General features: G+C 35.1%; 1 protein-coding gene across 1 annotated transcript in view; it reads left to right on the top strand.

The window, feature by feature from the left end:
• The first annotated feature begins 209 nt into the window (after positions 1-209).
• Positions 210-15,989, top strand: part of si:dkey-61l1.4 (collagen alpha-1(I) chain) — a 45,029-nt gene continuing 29,249 nt past the window's right edge. Inside the window, exons 1-5 of the mRNA XM_026211521.1 lie at positions 210-548; positions 10,723-10,903; positions 13,088-13,246; positions 13,345-13,537; positions 14,051-14,179. Coding sequence (XP_026067306.1) covers positions 464-548; positions 10,723-10,903; positions 13,088-13,246; positions 13,345-13,537; positions 14,051-14,179 — 747 coding nt within the window. The 5' untranslated portion in view covers positions 210-463. The remainder of the gene's footprint in view (positions 549-10,722; positions 10,904-13,087; positions 13,247-13,344; positions 13,538-14,050; positions 14,180-15,989) is intronic.

Below are 15,989 nucleotides of genomic sequence, written 5' to 3'. Positions count from 1 at the left end.
AGAGATCTGTGGTTTATTGAATGTTTATTATGTCCTGAAAACGTGCATGCAAATATATAATAATAAATCATATTATACGATAAAATATATGATATCTGCAGCATCATAGAGTATTTTCATTTTGATTGATGATGTTACAGATTGATCAAAGCACGAGACTGTACAGAAGTGGCAAGGTGAATCCAGGTTCCACCTGTCTGAAGGCTTACTTGGATCTGATTGGCTGGTTCGTGTGATGTGGGCGGACTTGAACGGGGATGATTATGAAGTGTGCATTTGCGGAGCAAGAGAACTTCTAGAAGTAGACTGATAACAGATATCACGCTCAATACTTAGCCTATGTAAATTTTCCATACATAGACACATCAGTTTTTAGGCTATAATTTATATTCATGGTTTTCCACCCGTGTTTTCATCATTTTACTTCTATTAAGTGTTAACTGGAGGAACACTGCTTTCAAAGATGTGGTTATTTTTATCAATGTGTGCACTGGTTAAAGCTTTCCATGCAGACTTCTCGGAAACGGGATCTGGTGTCCAGGACTCAGGTAAGAACAGAGCGGAAACACTTCACCTGCCGACGCTCGCGTGCAGTGTAAACAAAACGATTAGCATTCAGTTCAATATTATATAATGAGTTTACTTTGTTTAATTAAAAATAAAATAAATAAATACAAAAATCAATTTAAAAGAGCATTTAACTCACTAACTCACACGTTTAACTTTTTCTTAACTGTTTACAGTTACAACCTACAATTAATGTCTAGGTGATTAAGAATCGATCTTTTCTTAATTTGTAGTCATTTACAAAAGGTGATCTTAATAATACTAACTATAGATAGTAATACAGTCTGTCCTTGCATGGGTTATGCCATTTCGTATTATTGCAGTAATTATTATTAATTTTTTTTTTTACTATTTGCATGGTCTAGTGCTGTTGTGTAGTATCCATTTTATCCCGAGGTGGCGGTGTAGTAACGCATATAAATATTGATATGTTCTCTAATTGTACATTACCTTTTTGTCGTGTTTAATTATAAGCTTAATCACTTGGTATTTAAAGCTAAAACTATTACAGACTGCATCAAGCTAGTATAAACTCAAATAATGTATTTGCAGTTTGTACACTGATGGTAAAGCTCATGGAATGGTTGTCTGTCAACAGCTGTTGAACATATTTCTTAGTGAAAAGCCATATAACCACATTCAAGTTCTTTACATTTTTTCCAGAAATCTGTTCTACAATCTTATACCACCACGTCACAATTTGTACTTAAAAACGTCCATATGTGAAAGGAATCTGATTTGGGTTTTTTAATTGAGCTAATGTTACAACAGTTTCTCATGGGCCCTGTTTCAGCCACCTGTCCCATTGAATGGGGTTTGCCTTCTCAGTGGTTGGAGAACAGTGTGGATAATCTGGGGATTATTAGAGCGAGTCTGCAGAACCCATTATGTAATCAGTGCAGCGACATGTTTTACAACTTTTAATAAGATGTGCCATTCATGAGTCTGGGTTCATTTCATTTTCTGGTTTTCAGTTGCTAGGCTTCATAAAATGTAGTCACAGCTCTAATGCCACTTGTACCCTTTTCAAACTACTAAGAAAGATACATTTGATTTATAGAAGATGTTACTGTTTGTTAAAGCCCTAAATTAAATCATTGAGAAGTTCATGAGAATGGTCAGGTCTCTGTATTGTAGTTTTTGGAAAATGTTCTAGTTTTGCTGGAATTTTTAGAGCACATCTTGCTTTTATTTGATCACGTGTACCACTTTGATCATGTCTGACTGTCAGAATTTACAGATGTGGTTTTAAAAGCCCTGTCTGGTCATGGTACAGTATTAGTTCCTTATCTATGGGCAGAGAATAATGCATATTGTCATTTTAGATCTCCTTGGCAAGGACCTTCAGCAGGAGGTCAATTACTGTTTAATCTCAAAGAAAGACTATTGAAAAGGGGGAAAAAATACAGTATGTTCAATTTGTACAATATGTTAATGTTAACTTGAACCAAAGCTGAAAATGTTCAGCCAATTTTTTGTTCCCTCCCATATTATAATGAAAATGTAATGTAAAAATTTTGCAGATATGTGGGGCCCGTAATATATTTATTTATTAAAAAGTCTTTTATGTCACCAAAGCTCCAATTGTTTGATCAAAAATACAGTTAAAATATTATTGAAATATTTTAAGATTTCTATTTCTTTTTTAAAAAGTCTCTTATGTCACCACCAAAGCTGCACTTATATATATAAAAAAATGTTTTATTTTTTTATTTTTTACAAAAATACAGTAATTAAATATTCTGTAAAATAACTATTTTTGATTTCAAGTTATATCTAAAAATGTTATTTACTGTATTTCTGTTATGTCAAAGCTGAATTTTCCACAGCCATTACTCCAATCCTTAGTGTCAAATGATCTTTCAGAAATCAATTTAATATGCAGATCTGGTGTTCAAGTAACATTTCTTATGATTATCAGTGTTGAACAGTTGCACTGCTTAATATTTTTGTAGAAACTGGTATACTAATTTTTTACAGGGTTCTTTGAATTGAAAGTTAAAAAAAAAACAGCATGTATTTGAAATAGAAATCTTTTGCAACATCATTAATATATTTACTGTCACTTTTGATCAATTTAATGATAATTTCTGAGTATGAATTTCTTTTAAAAAATGAGGATAGTTAATGGTTGATTAGTTGACAATATCAAACAAGTGGGATTGCTTTAGCCTATCAGTAGACAAAGAAAAAGGACATACAGAATATTGTCGTGAATACGTTTTTCCTATAACATCTTTTACTGTACTCTAATACACTCTCAGCCAGTGTTAGCCAGTCATGTCCTTACACAGTCATTACAGTGAGAACATCAGCTGTATGCATGATGGCACAGTGTTAATAGACAGATTGGCTGTCAAATGCGAGGTTACGGTCTGTTTGCTCTGAACACAATCCCTTCTTTCTTCTCATTTTGACTGTAAATCAAAGCTCTGGTGGGTCGGTCTCTGTGGCGACTTCAAGCAGGCAGCTATAGTAGCAGACATAATTAATGCTGTCCCTGATTGATTACCATGACTCTGGTGAGCGGCCAGGGTGAAACAAGCCCCTTAAACCTTACTGATTATTTGTCTGGAGGCTGTTGCAGTACTGTACTGTAAGGCAAATGCAGGCTGGCTGTGTGAGCTATACAGTAATGGAGACTTACTCTTATCACATCCCATCAGTAGCCAAGAAGTAGAGCGCTCAGTCTGTGCCTTCGTAAAATGTGCACATGATTTCAGTTAGCTATATGTTTTTACACTATACGAGAGAGAGATTGAAGGATTTCACGAAAAGCTAAGAAAAGCTTCCATTGTATGGAGATAAAGTTTCAGATTTTGTAGCATTTTAAGTTGCTTTCCATAATGTCAAAGAGAATTATAATTTGTTCTGAAAAATGTTTAGTGCACTCAAAAAATAATATTCTGTCATCATTTACTCACCGTCATGAAGCATTAAATAAAGAAAACACTTTCTCACTGGTAGAAGCACAGGACTGCAAAGTCATTGAGTGTGTGCGAACGAACAGTAATCTTTGCAATTTTCTTTCCCATGAAAAGAGTGATTTTCTCTAGCTGTCCAGGATTGTGGGTAATGTAGTGCCTTTATTTTAGTTTATTTTTCTTTCAATAAATTTGATCATGAGTTCTGGCTCATACAGAAGCATATACCATTGTTTAACTAAATCAGAGCCTATACTTTTTATGAATACTTTGATTTGGACATTTACATACTGTTTTTAGCTAACTTGATTTGGATGCAGCTTCCGAATTCGATGCAGTTGGGTCTACGTGAGTGAATATTTCATTAAATGCAATAAAATGGAAGTATGGACTTTATTGTGATGTACATCTGAGTGTAGTGTATTTTCAAACAGGAAAATGAAGCAGGGTGGGAACTTAGTTTAATGCATCAGTCATTGACTGTATTTATTGCTCATTGAGGCAGATGAGTGCAAGTTCTCAGGGATGGGTTTAAAGCAGACTAAATTATTGGAGAAGTCCTACATACGTCACCAGACTTTTTGCTTCCAGTTCCAGTTATCTACATTTTATTTAACTTTTTCAAATTTTTTTACTTGAAAATTATAAGGTAAAAACATAAACATTTACAGTATGTGGATGAATTAAAGCTTTATAGCATGTCTTTAAACTTGACACTCTTGATCTTTAATCTGTAGCATTAGGGTTACTTTGATGGCTCACAGGTCAGTATTGTGCTGATAACTCATTTCATTAAGGTTGTTTAGTGTTGCATTTTGGTGCCAATGTCCCTCTTAATATAAACATTAAACTGGTGTAGGTCCTGCTTATTTTTTTCTATCCACTTACCATGGATCGGAATCCTGTGGGTGCCCCTGGGCGTTTCTGACGCCAGTCATTTGGCTCTCGAAACACTGATTTGATTAGTGAGAAATTCACCCTTGAAGCAACATTTGGCAGAATTTCAGTTTGTGGTTGATTTGTGGCTGGTGGACAGGAACAGGCCTGTTAACTCTGTAAGGAAAGTCAGAGTGGATAATGACGCTCTTTGGGTTTTCTTGGCACTGTCTTTCCTTTAGGGAAACTTTGAAGCCTTGTCTCCCATGCTGCATTGAGATTGCTCTATTACATTAATCCATTTAAACAGCTGTGCCTATCAGACCTGTCAAGTGAAGTCTTTTTCATGTGATGTAACATACATTTTTATTCCCTGTATATCATAGTTTGAGATCATTCCATGTCCTTTGAAAATTCATCATCACTTTAGTTGGATTGGTGCTCTGTATAATCCATTGCTCCGAGCTGATCCATTAGCGGCTTCACGTCAACTAAAGAAACCAGGACCTGGCATCTTGTCATGGAACATTTGGAGATGTCAGTGCCATAGTTGACAGAAACCAAACACTCTCAACTAAAAGGAATGACATTTTCAGCTTTTTCTAACAATTCCAGTTGTTTTGTCATGGCTTGTCTGGCATTTGGAGAGTTATTTGCTTTTGTAATAAAAATAGCAAGAATGAGAGATGTCTAGAAGGGCTTAGGGCAACAGATTCTTTTTTTTTTTAATGTAAGCTTTTACGTTTATTTATTTACCTGTCATAAAATGTTATATTATGAGTAAATATCAGATACATTACATTTTGCTGCAAAATGGTTGGAATTCCTTGCAGCACTTTTAAAGGTTACTCTATCCCAAAATGAAAATTTTGTCATTAATTACTCACCCTCATGTTTTTCCAAACCATAACCTCCGTTCATCCTTGGAAAACAATTTTTTTTTTTTTGATGCATTCTGAGAGCTCTCTGACCCTCGCATAGACAGCAATGTAAGTAACATGATCAATGTCCAGAAATGTAGAAAGGAGATCGGTAAAATAATACATGTGACATCAGGGGTTGAACCATAATTTTACAAAGCTACGAGAATAATTTTTGTACACAAAAACAAAGAACAATTTTATTCAACAATAGAGGGAAAGAAGAGAGGGAAAATAGAGGAAGAGGTCATGTATAAAAGACAGTAGCCCAATAACATCAGTACAATATCTCAAAATAACATAAAGTGGCATCAGTGTTATCAAGATACTGGGTCAAGATATGATGAAAAGCTTCATTTGGCAAATGAATGATGCTAAACAGATACTCTTAAAATGCCTTTCTTTATGTTTAATATTGCCAAAGTGCACATAAATCTTTCAATTATTTTATTATTATTATTATTTTTTTTTTTTCCATTTTACACTTTTTAAATCATTCTTATATTTATTATAATTTATCTTATATCATTATTATTCTGTAAATGAATGCACATGACATTTGCTGAATCTGTTTTGGTGTTACCTCTTTGGTGAATTGGGCCAGACAATACTGTACTGTACTATAATCTTTTTATAAAAAGCCCTTCAGTTCTCCACTTTTATCCTTTGCACTTTTATTCATTGTCAGGGTCGATGCATTGTTGAATTCAATCCAAAAAGATACCAATCCAAAAGGGGTTTGGGGTTGATGTTGGGCAAGTGGCCAGGAGTCTCTTTGATAAGCTGCTGTCATCCTGTGCTGTATACATCCTGTGTGTTCAGCACCCTGTATTCATTAGGAGCTGGAATGTGTACCTTACTACTGCACCACAACCTACAGTATACAGTACTGCAGAGAGCTGGAACCCTGTCCTTCATCACAGAATGTGCCCAGACTCACCTACAGCCAGAGCTGTCACCACCTCTGGGGTTTCTGGTTAAGGGGAAGTTAATATGAGAGGACACTATTTCCTTTCTTGTTTTGTTATCATCCAGGAGCAGTTCCTAAAGAATGTCCTTAGTTCTGTTCTTATAGAAGTCAGTGAGTTTGTCTGTGCTGAGAAATGCATCAGATATTCTGTCATCATTTACTAAGCCTTTTGTCTTTTTGAAATGTATCTGTTCTTTTGTATGGCTTATATATATAGCAAATGTGTTCTGGACTTCTACAGTTCTTATTCCCATTAGTTGTATGGAAAAAGAGCTGCCTGGAATAGCTTGAGCTTTTCTTTGTATTTCTGTGAAATAAGAGAAAATCATATGAGTTTTAAACTAAATAAGGTAATGCAGAAGAAGAATGAATATACATTTTTCAATTTGAAATTTCCTTGACCGTGGAATGCGTGAGTACAGAAATCTGGAGAAATGCATTTTCTACAGTTTGACAAGATAAATACTGTCTAAGAGTTGTGAATTTACTGCCTGATGTGAGTGAGGATTCTTCCTGCAGTGCAACATCTTGAATTCTTTTCCATTCTGTGTGTTCTGACATGAATCCCAAAGGATTTTGTGAAAGAAGCTGCTGGGGCGATTTCAGTCATGCTAGATTTTCCAGCCATTGAGAGAACCAGTTTATCTTGTATTCAGCATTTGATCCATAATCGATATTGTTCCATTTGATTGGCTATAAAATATCATTAACATGTCTTTACTGGGTTTCATTGACTTTGATTCTTAAAATATGCAGAGTCTCACCATTTTATATGAAAGCCAATCGTTTTTCATGTTTGACCGACATTTTCTCAGCAGAACATGGAAACATGAACTCATGAATTGTGAGAGCTGCCTTTTAAAGTAGGTAGATATCATGACGTGTTTGACAGCTTGATTAATTAATAGTTCAGAAATAAATGATTGTTTGGAAAAACTGAAAGGTGAACTCCTAAAATTGCTGTCATTATTCACAAAAGCAAACTGTCTCTGTGTGTAATGCCACCTGTGAAAATACTCACTGAACCCTCAGCGCTCAGACATGACTGTTTTTGAAAACTGCTCATATTTTTCTACTTTATTCTAGTTCTTAATTCTGACTGTCATTTCAAATCTGACAATGAGATTCACAGGAACAGATCTTAAGTAATGTAAGTTATTATTTAGCAAAATTAACATGTGAATGTATTATCTAATACCAGTTTTAACACAAATTGTGACTGTTCCACTGTTTTCAGGACAAAGATGTTTTAATGTTTAAAAAGTTATTGCTGTGACATAAAGCTATTAAACATAAGGAGGAACTGACATTTGTTGATCAAGTTAGAGTTTTGAGATTGTGGTCTGTCATGCTAGTGCCCATAATGGAAACTTATTATTCCACTTTAAAGAGGGAAATTAAAATAGCTATAAGAGGTTGGGAATTTGGTTGAAGGTGACAGAATGCATCCCTGTGTAAAGCTTCTCTCTTTTTTTTCTTTTTTTTTTTTTTTACCTACCACTGTGAGTTAAGGTGGAGTTACGTTTAACGTTGTTCTGCAAATTGTCATGTCATTTCAATAGGAATCCATGCGATCTGTAATTTTGCATGATGGCAAAAGGTTTCCTTACACAGATTTCACTATGGCTTCAAGTTATGCACAGAGGCCTTTTTTAAAGAAATCGTTTACTTTTATTCCTTTCCTTCCCTTCCTTCAGTCTGGGGTGTCAGGTGGTGTCCCATCTTTAGTCTCGTAATGAAAGAGATAAGTACCATCAGTCCTTCTCTGATTACACTTCACAGCACAATTGGAAGAAAGGAAACGGCTTAGGAAATGGAGTCTCATCCCTCTTTATTCCATAATTGCTACCGCAAGACTTTTGTTAAACGAACCGTCCATGTAAATGAAACACAAGCCTGCACAAGGGGGGCTAATTGGGCATTAAATGGGAAATAAATGTAGCCAAACATCAGACCTGAATCTGGCTGCATGCTAGATGAATGGACTTTTGGAAATGACATACTGGCATTCAACATCCAGTTCCTGTAGAAACTACAGGCAGGTAATTGGAGAAGGAAGGAAAAGAATGCAGCTTTATATATTTATTGAACTTTAATGTAACTACAGTTAATTTCAGCTGGCCATAAGAGTTATTAGACTGCATGTTATTTTTAGTGTTTGTGTGTCACTTATTATACTTTAAATAAGTAGAGTCTCAAAGAAAACATTTTTACATTTAGACCATACGTAGGAAATTGAGCTGAATACTATAATACAGTGATTGTACAAACAATCGTAATATTTTATTTATATCTTTACAAAAATATCACCAAACGGTATGTCCCATGAATGTCACGTTTCATCCTTTGTGTTGTGTTATGATATGTACTGTACATGGATATTAATGACTGTGTCGTCTGAATGCTTGTTCAGCTGTGCTCTAGGAGGAGGCATGAGTACCTACTGACCCTTCACAGACTTGATCTTAGATCATTTTGTGGCTTTTCTAAACATTCTCAAAGTTGGGACATGGTTTGGGGTGAGTTAGTTCTAGATCAGCATGTGGGCAATGAATACTTCACAACACAATTACCACAAGCTAAGGTGTGAAAGGGAATGTCAGTTTTGCACATGGTCTCAAGATTATAGATCATTCCTCCCCTTTAACCTGCTGAAGTCACTCCATTTTCTTTGATGGTGATGCACTCTTCTGATCTGGCTCCATTCTAACCCCAATGCCATCATATTGAGCTGTTTAAAGTCTTGTTATAGCCATGTGGTCTGTATGTTTTGGTGGCGTTGAACATACCACATTGAAGCACTGCGAAACATTGTAATTAATTTAGTTTATTAGTATAATTTTACTTTTTAATTAACTTGTAAAATACACTTCTTCATCATATCAGGACTATTGATTCATATTTTACTCTGTATATGTGGAAATGAATATACTAGTTAGTTATGTGATTAAAGAGCTGTCCTCACAGCTTGCAGGCTTCACACACAAACACACACACAGTATAGTGTCCCCATCACTATACTGGGGCACTAGGACCCACACAGACCACAGGCTGGCCTCACCAACACCTTTTCCAGCAGCAAACTAGTTTTCCCAGGAGGTCTCCTATCCAGGTACTGACCAAGCTCAACCCTGCTTAGCTTCAGTAGGCAACAGGGTGATATGGCTATGAAATTCTCCCATTTATGTTTCTATATTGTTATATTTTACAAATTGATTTCATAAAATCATTTCTGCCTACATTCCTGTGTAGTTGCATTTAGACATTTGAGTCACATATCAGAATTTCTTTGCATATGAAACTATATCAAAACCTGCATTGCCAAACAAACTATGCAAGACCTTTTCTCAGAACTAGCTCACTTTTCTGAGTCATTAACTTTCATTTACCCAGGTTATTTTATTGAATGTGCAGTATGAAGTCAGTTGTACACAGGTGTAGCTCATCACATTTACTATATTTTGCCTAAATTTGAGAACCAGTGTCCAAATGCTTTTTGTGTTAAGGTTGAATGATATATCTATTGTTTGATCATTTTAAATGAAACAAATGTAAATGTAAATTTATTAAATGTAACAAATGTATAATTTGTTGCTGTTTTTTTGGTCAAAAGTGTGCTTGTGCTGTCTTTCTGTAAAATACAGGTCAGATTACTTGATATTTTTTTCTAATGCAGTTCCTTTCAACATCTTTTAAGACATGTATTCTAGCTTAGTGTGCATGTGGTATGTAGAAAATGGCATGTGCACCTTTCATCAGGTTATCAGTGAGAGCTCATGTGTGACCGGAGTCTGTTGCTCGTGGTCATGCTGCTTGCAGGACTATGAGTGACGACTGATGCCTGAATTCAGTGAGTGTAAAAAGCCCTTTTCACCAAAATGAATTAAACAAGAGATTGGCCACTGCTAAAGAGGAAATACTCTTGACTCAAATCTCTAATCCGGTTGTAAGGTCCATGCGTCATGTCTTGTGAAAAACAAATCATGCAGTGCTTTGCTTTGCCATATATGGCTATTTGGGAATTGGGTTTATGTATAGGTTAAATATACAGAGTTCTTCTTCTTTTTTTTCAACATCCCTGTAAATGAGCTGTATCATTTATTTTTTATTCTTCCTTTATTTATTTTCGTCTCTTTAAATAGCAGGAACAACTGTGAGGCTGACGTACAAAGAAAATGGAAAGATTGTGTCATAAAATTACCATGTTTCTTTAATAATAGATGTGGGTTTTATTTATCTGTACATTTAAAACTTATTTTTGGGGGGTTAGAAGGATGACTGAATAAAGGTGAATAAAGAAATGATGCTACATCTCAATGTCCCACTATTCTTCCGTAATATATTTTTTCACTTATAAATGCAGTTTCATCCATTAATGATCCTTTGAATCCAGTGAATTCATTGACTTGATTCTGTGCAGGTCACTTGCTGAATTGCTGTTCTGAAATCTTTTCATTCTTTACAGAGGGGTTCAACACATATCTGAATCTTTTCACACAAAGAGTGGATTTACTTGAGCAGCTTTCAGGCTTAGTACCAACCAGCAGGAACGTCACCCTTTATGAGGATGACAAGGGATGTCCAGTGCTGGACATTGGCCTGTATTCCACACTCATCATGCCCTCCCAGGAAGCATTTGGATCAAGGTTTGACATTTATGCGTGTATGTATGTATGTATGTATGTCTGTCTGTATGTTTGTCTGTAGGTCTGTATGTCTGTCTGTAATTATGTAGGTGTGTGTGTTTATGTTTGTCTGTCTGTAATTATGTAGGTCTGTATGTCTGTCTGTCTGTAAATATGTAGATCTTTTTGTCTGTCTGTAATTATGTAGGTTTTTATGTCCCTCTGTAATTATTTAGGTCTATGTCTGTCTGCAATTATGTAGGTCTGTGTGTGTGTATGTATGTCTGTCTGTAATTATGTAGGTCTGTATGTCTGTCTGTCTGTAAATATGTAGATCTTTATGTCTGTCTGTAATTATGTAGGTCTGTATGTCTGTAATTATGTAGGTTTTTATGTCTGTCTGTAATTATGTAGGTTTTTATGTCTGTCTGTAATTATTTAGGTCTATGTCTGTCTGTAATTATGTAGGTCTGTATGTCTGTCTGGAAATATGTAGGTCTTTATGTCTGTCTGTAATTATGTAGATCTTTATGTCTGTCTGTAATTATGTAGGTTTTTATGTCTGTCTGTAATTATGTAGATCTTTATGTCTGTCTGTAATTATGTAGGTCTGTATGTCTGTCTGGAATTAAGTAGATCTTTATGTCTGTCTGTAATTATGTAGATCTTTATGTCTGTCTGTAATTATGTAGGTCTGTATGTCTGTCTGGAATTAAGTTGATCTTTATGTCTGTCTGTAATTATGTAGGTTTTTATGTCTGTCTGTAATTATGTAGATCTTTATGTCTGTCTGTAATTATGTAGGTTTTTATGTCTGTCTGGAATTATGTAGATCTTTATGTCTGTCTGTAATTATGTAGGTCTGTATGTCTGTCTGGAATTAAGTAGATCTTTATGTCTGTCTGTAATTATGTAGGTTTTTATGTCTGTCTGTAATTATGTAGGTTGTTATGTCTGTCTGTAATTATGTAGGTTTTTATGTCTGTCTGTAATTATGTAGATCTTTATGTCTGTCTGTAATTATGTAGGTCTTTATTTCTGTCTGTAATTATGTATGTCTGTATGTCTAATTATGTAGATCTTTATGTCTGTCTGTAATTATGTAGGTTGTTATGTCTGTCTGTAATTATGTAGGTTTTTATGTCTGTTTGTAATTATGTAGATCTTTATTTCTGTCTGTAATTATGTATGTCTTTATTTCTGTCTGTAATTATGTATGTCTGTATGTCTAATTATGTAGATCTTTATGTCTGTCTGTAATTATATATTTTGTTATGTCTGTCTGTAATTATGTAGGTTTTTATGTCTGTTTGTAATTATGTAGGTTTTTATGTCTGTTTGTAATTATGTAGATCTTTATGTCTGTCTGCAATTATGTAGGTTTTTATGTCTGTTTGTAATTATGTAGATCTTTATGTCTGTCTGTCTAATTATGTAGACCTTTATGTCTGTCTGTAATTATGTAGGTTTTTATGTCTGTCTGTAATTATGCAGGTCTTTATTTCTGACTGTATTTAAGTCTGTATGTCTGTCTGTCTGTAATAATTTAATTATTTTTGCCATTTTATTTGAAACATCTTTTTCATTATGATTTTATTTAAATCACCATATTTATTTTACATTTGCATTGTTGTTCAAATGTCTGGTGTTTTGTGTGTATATGTATATATGTGTGTATATATGTGTATATATGTGTATACAGTGTGTGTGTGTGTTTGGTTATATAAAATGATGTATAGTTTTATTCAACAAGGGTGCATTACATTTATCAAACATTTTACATTGTGACACAAAATATATTTTTAAATAAATACTGTTCATTTAAAAACTCTGTTTATCCCCCCAAAAACTGTCATGTGCTATTAAGCAGCACAATATTTTCAACTGTGTCAATAAGAAATGTTTCTTGAGCAAATCAGTATAATAGAATGACTTCTGAAGGATCATGCTGAGACTCTGAAGACTGGAGTAATGGCTGCTGAAATTTTTCACAAATACTTTACATTTTCAAATATGTAATTTAAACAATTATTTGAATTTGCAATCATTAAAAAAAAATGTTTTTATTGTATTTTCAATCACATTTATGCAGCCTCGGTGGGCATTAAACAGTGGTTTTAAATGGTAGAGTTTGTATTTATGTTCTCTCGTTTCAAATGAAAACATTTCTTTGATTCTTAACAAAGTGTCTGTGTGTGTTCACAGCTTTGCAGATGAATTTAGTCTTCTGATTCAGCTGCGGAGCTCACAACAAGAGGACCGGAGTTTGTTGACTTTGCTGAACTTCTATAATCACATTTTACTCCAGATCCGTATAAGCCCACACAGCATCACCTTCATCACCACACAGCAGCGTGACTATGAGTACAAACACCATTTTACACATGCCACTGAGCACTAAGCTTTACCAATATTGAAATAATGGTATTCTAATAATAATGTATTTGAAACTCTGGGTTCAGGTTTTCAGTGTCAGGGCTGTCTGACTCGCAGTGGCACTGGATCTCAGTTGGGGTTGCATTTGAATGGCTGTCTGTGTATGTGGACTGTGTGCTGGTGGAGAAAGTTAGCTGGATGTACCCGTACATGGGCATCACTACAGATGGCCTACTGATGGTTGGGGGAATCCTGGAGGGCTTTGAGACACCGTTTGAGGTATTATTCTTCATTGGTTATATGCAAGGAGGGTATGGAAAGACGCATAACTATATTCATTGTCAAGAATCTATCATGCCTGGGCAAACAGCCTTTCCTAAAGTCATTAATTAAACACTCTAAATATGTCTTACTACAACACAGTGGTGTAGAAGAATGTTTATTAAAGAAACTAGAATTATCCAGCTAAAGTAGCACTGGCAATGCGTCATGGGAAACATATGTATAGCTGCCACACCAATTTGGTTTTCAGCTGTGAAAACCATCATCTTAGTGATCTGCACTTAGAAAAATATATGGTCACAAAACAGCATGCCAAGTTTCAATGGCATTGAATGCCTATAAATGGGTTTTTATCATGCGACTGTGGTATCAAGCTCACTATTCATCCCAAATCGATGAGGCATATGAGTGAACATCTGACCAACATTCTTATGAAATGAGTGCTCATCTAATGGATTGTAATGTGGTTGTTGTCTTTGACGTCTTTGAAGTCTGTGTCTGTTTTCACAGGGAGAGCTGAGACAGATGACCTTCATAATGGGAGATGCACATGCTGCCAAGGATCATTGTGCTCTTCATCAGCATATGTGTGAACCTGTGAAAGAACGTGGCTTTCTTAAGACAGAAAGTAACACTGAGGTAGGATTGATGACTGTGTACTTGAAAGCAGTTATACGAAAAGAGAAATTAGAGATATATCATCTAATCTGGTAATATTACTGCTGAAAACAGTCATTAGTAATAAGATATTTTTTGATAATATTTCATAAATGAAAAGCTTAAATAACAATTAAATAATTGTCATTTAAACCAAAAAGTACACATAAAGTTATTGGCTTATAAAGTAAGGAGTCGACTCTGAAACGCTGAAACGAGTCGTTATAGATTTAAAATCTTTTGCCCATCTCAATGTACGTCATTAGGAACACTTTGCATAATAATCTCCGCCTACCGTCTTGGGAGAAACAAAGACCTGCCCCCCCCCCCCCCCCCCCCCCACACACACACAGACGCTCTGGTTGGTGTGATAGCATCATGTCGAGTAGACAGTCTGTTTTTAATTGTAAAGGCAAGTTTGTTGTATTTTCACTGCCAAAGAATGAAGATCAGAAGAACCAATGGCTAAAATTCATTTTCACCACAATACCAGAGCAGTACAACAAATCCCTTTTTCACTGATGACTGCTTTTCTAATCTCGGTGAGTACAGCGGGATTTTCAAAGCGTTTGGCCATAAAAGATGGTTCATTACCAACTTTATTTAGAACAACGAGCATCTCCGAATCACAACGTGGAGTATGATTATGAAGTTATGTGTCTGTTTTCTCCCGAGCGTCTTATCAGTATGTGTGCTGTCTGCAGCCTTTGTTTGTGCTGATCGTCATGTACAAACATGTCATTAAAATGAAGTGTAACTCCGTGAATACTCAACGAAGAGACATGAGAGAGATATCTATAGAAAGCTTGACATGTCTACTTTAAAACTAAACAAGTGCTGCTGAGAACAGATATTCTGTGATAAAGTAATCCATATGAAAACAACGCGATGTCTATTTTTCATGTCTCCCTTCGTCATATCCAATGTGACCACGCCCCCGCGCTGAACGTGCTATTCAGATTCAAACTGAAGTGCGCGGCTTGAATACACCCACACAGAAGAAAAAGCAGCGAGACTGTTCAAGTTTTTTATTTTACTGTTTGCTTCGCGATGAGAGGAATAAGACCTAATTCACCCCAAACAGATGCTAACGCATAGTTTACCGTGGAGGTGTGTGCGGAACAACCAATCCAAACTGCTTATGTCAGTTGACCAATCAGAACACAGTATGCTACCGAAAGGTGGGGTTTAAGGAAACTGAATCTTTTGAACAGCTTCGCGCGAACCGTTTGGGGATCTCTGAGAATTGAGTTAATTTTAAAATGATATTTTGACAAAATGACAATGTTTTTAAACCTTGGATGGATTTAAACCTAATGTACAGGACTTATAAACAGTGATAGGAAGCTTAGAATTTTCATCTTACTGGCTCTTTAAACAATTAGAAGATGAAAAACCATGTTATTAACAATGCACTATAAATGTTTTTCAAGACAAAAAATCAAAGAAGAATGAGATTTTTAAATGGTCATTTGGTCATTCAAATGTCAGTCATGACTCATGATCAATAGAGCTATATAAAATGTTTGAACTTATGGTTTAATTTTGCACTTTCTTGTTAGATGACATTTAAGTTTGAATAAAATTGACTAACAATTATGAAAAAAATGTAAAAGGGTAACTAAACAAAACTTCTATCCAAATATAATCCAAATACAACTGTTAGTACTACTTTTTTCCTGAAAAAAGTGTGTAAAATGTGGCTCTGGGCTATCACTGCTCTGGGCACAGCAATATTGGCTAAACCAGTGATGCAGGTGTTAAGGATGTTGTTATTTTGCAATCTATTTTT

Source organism: Carassius auratus, chromosome 30, assembly GCF_003368295.1.
Source record: "Carassius auratus strain Wakin chromosome 30, ASM336829v1, whole genome shotgun sequence".
NCBI classification, from domain to species: domain Eukaryota; kingdom Metazoa; phylum Chordata; class Actinopteri; order Cypriniformes; family Cyprinidae; genus Carassius; species Carassius auratus.
This window is presented reverse-complemented; position numbering and strand designations above follow the sequence as displayed.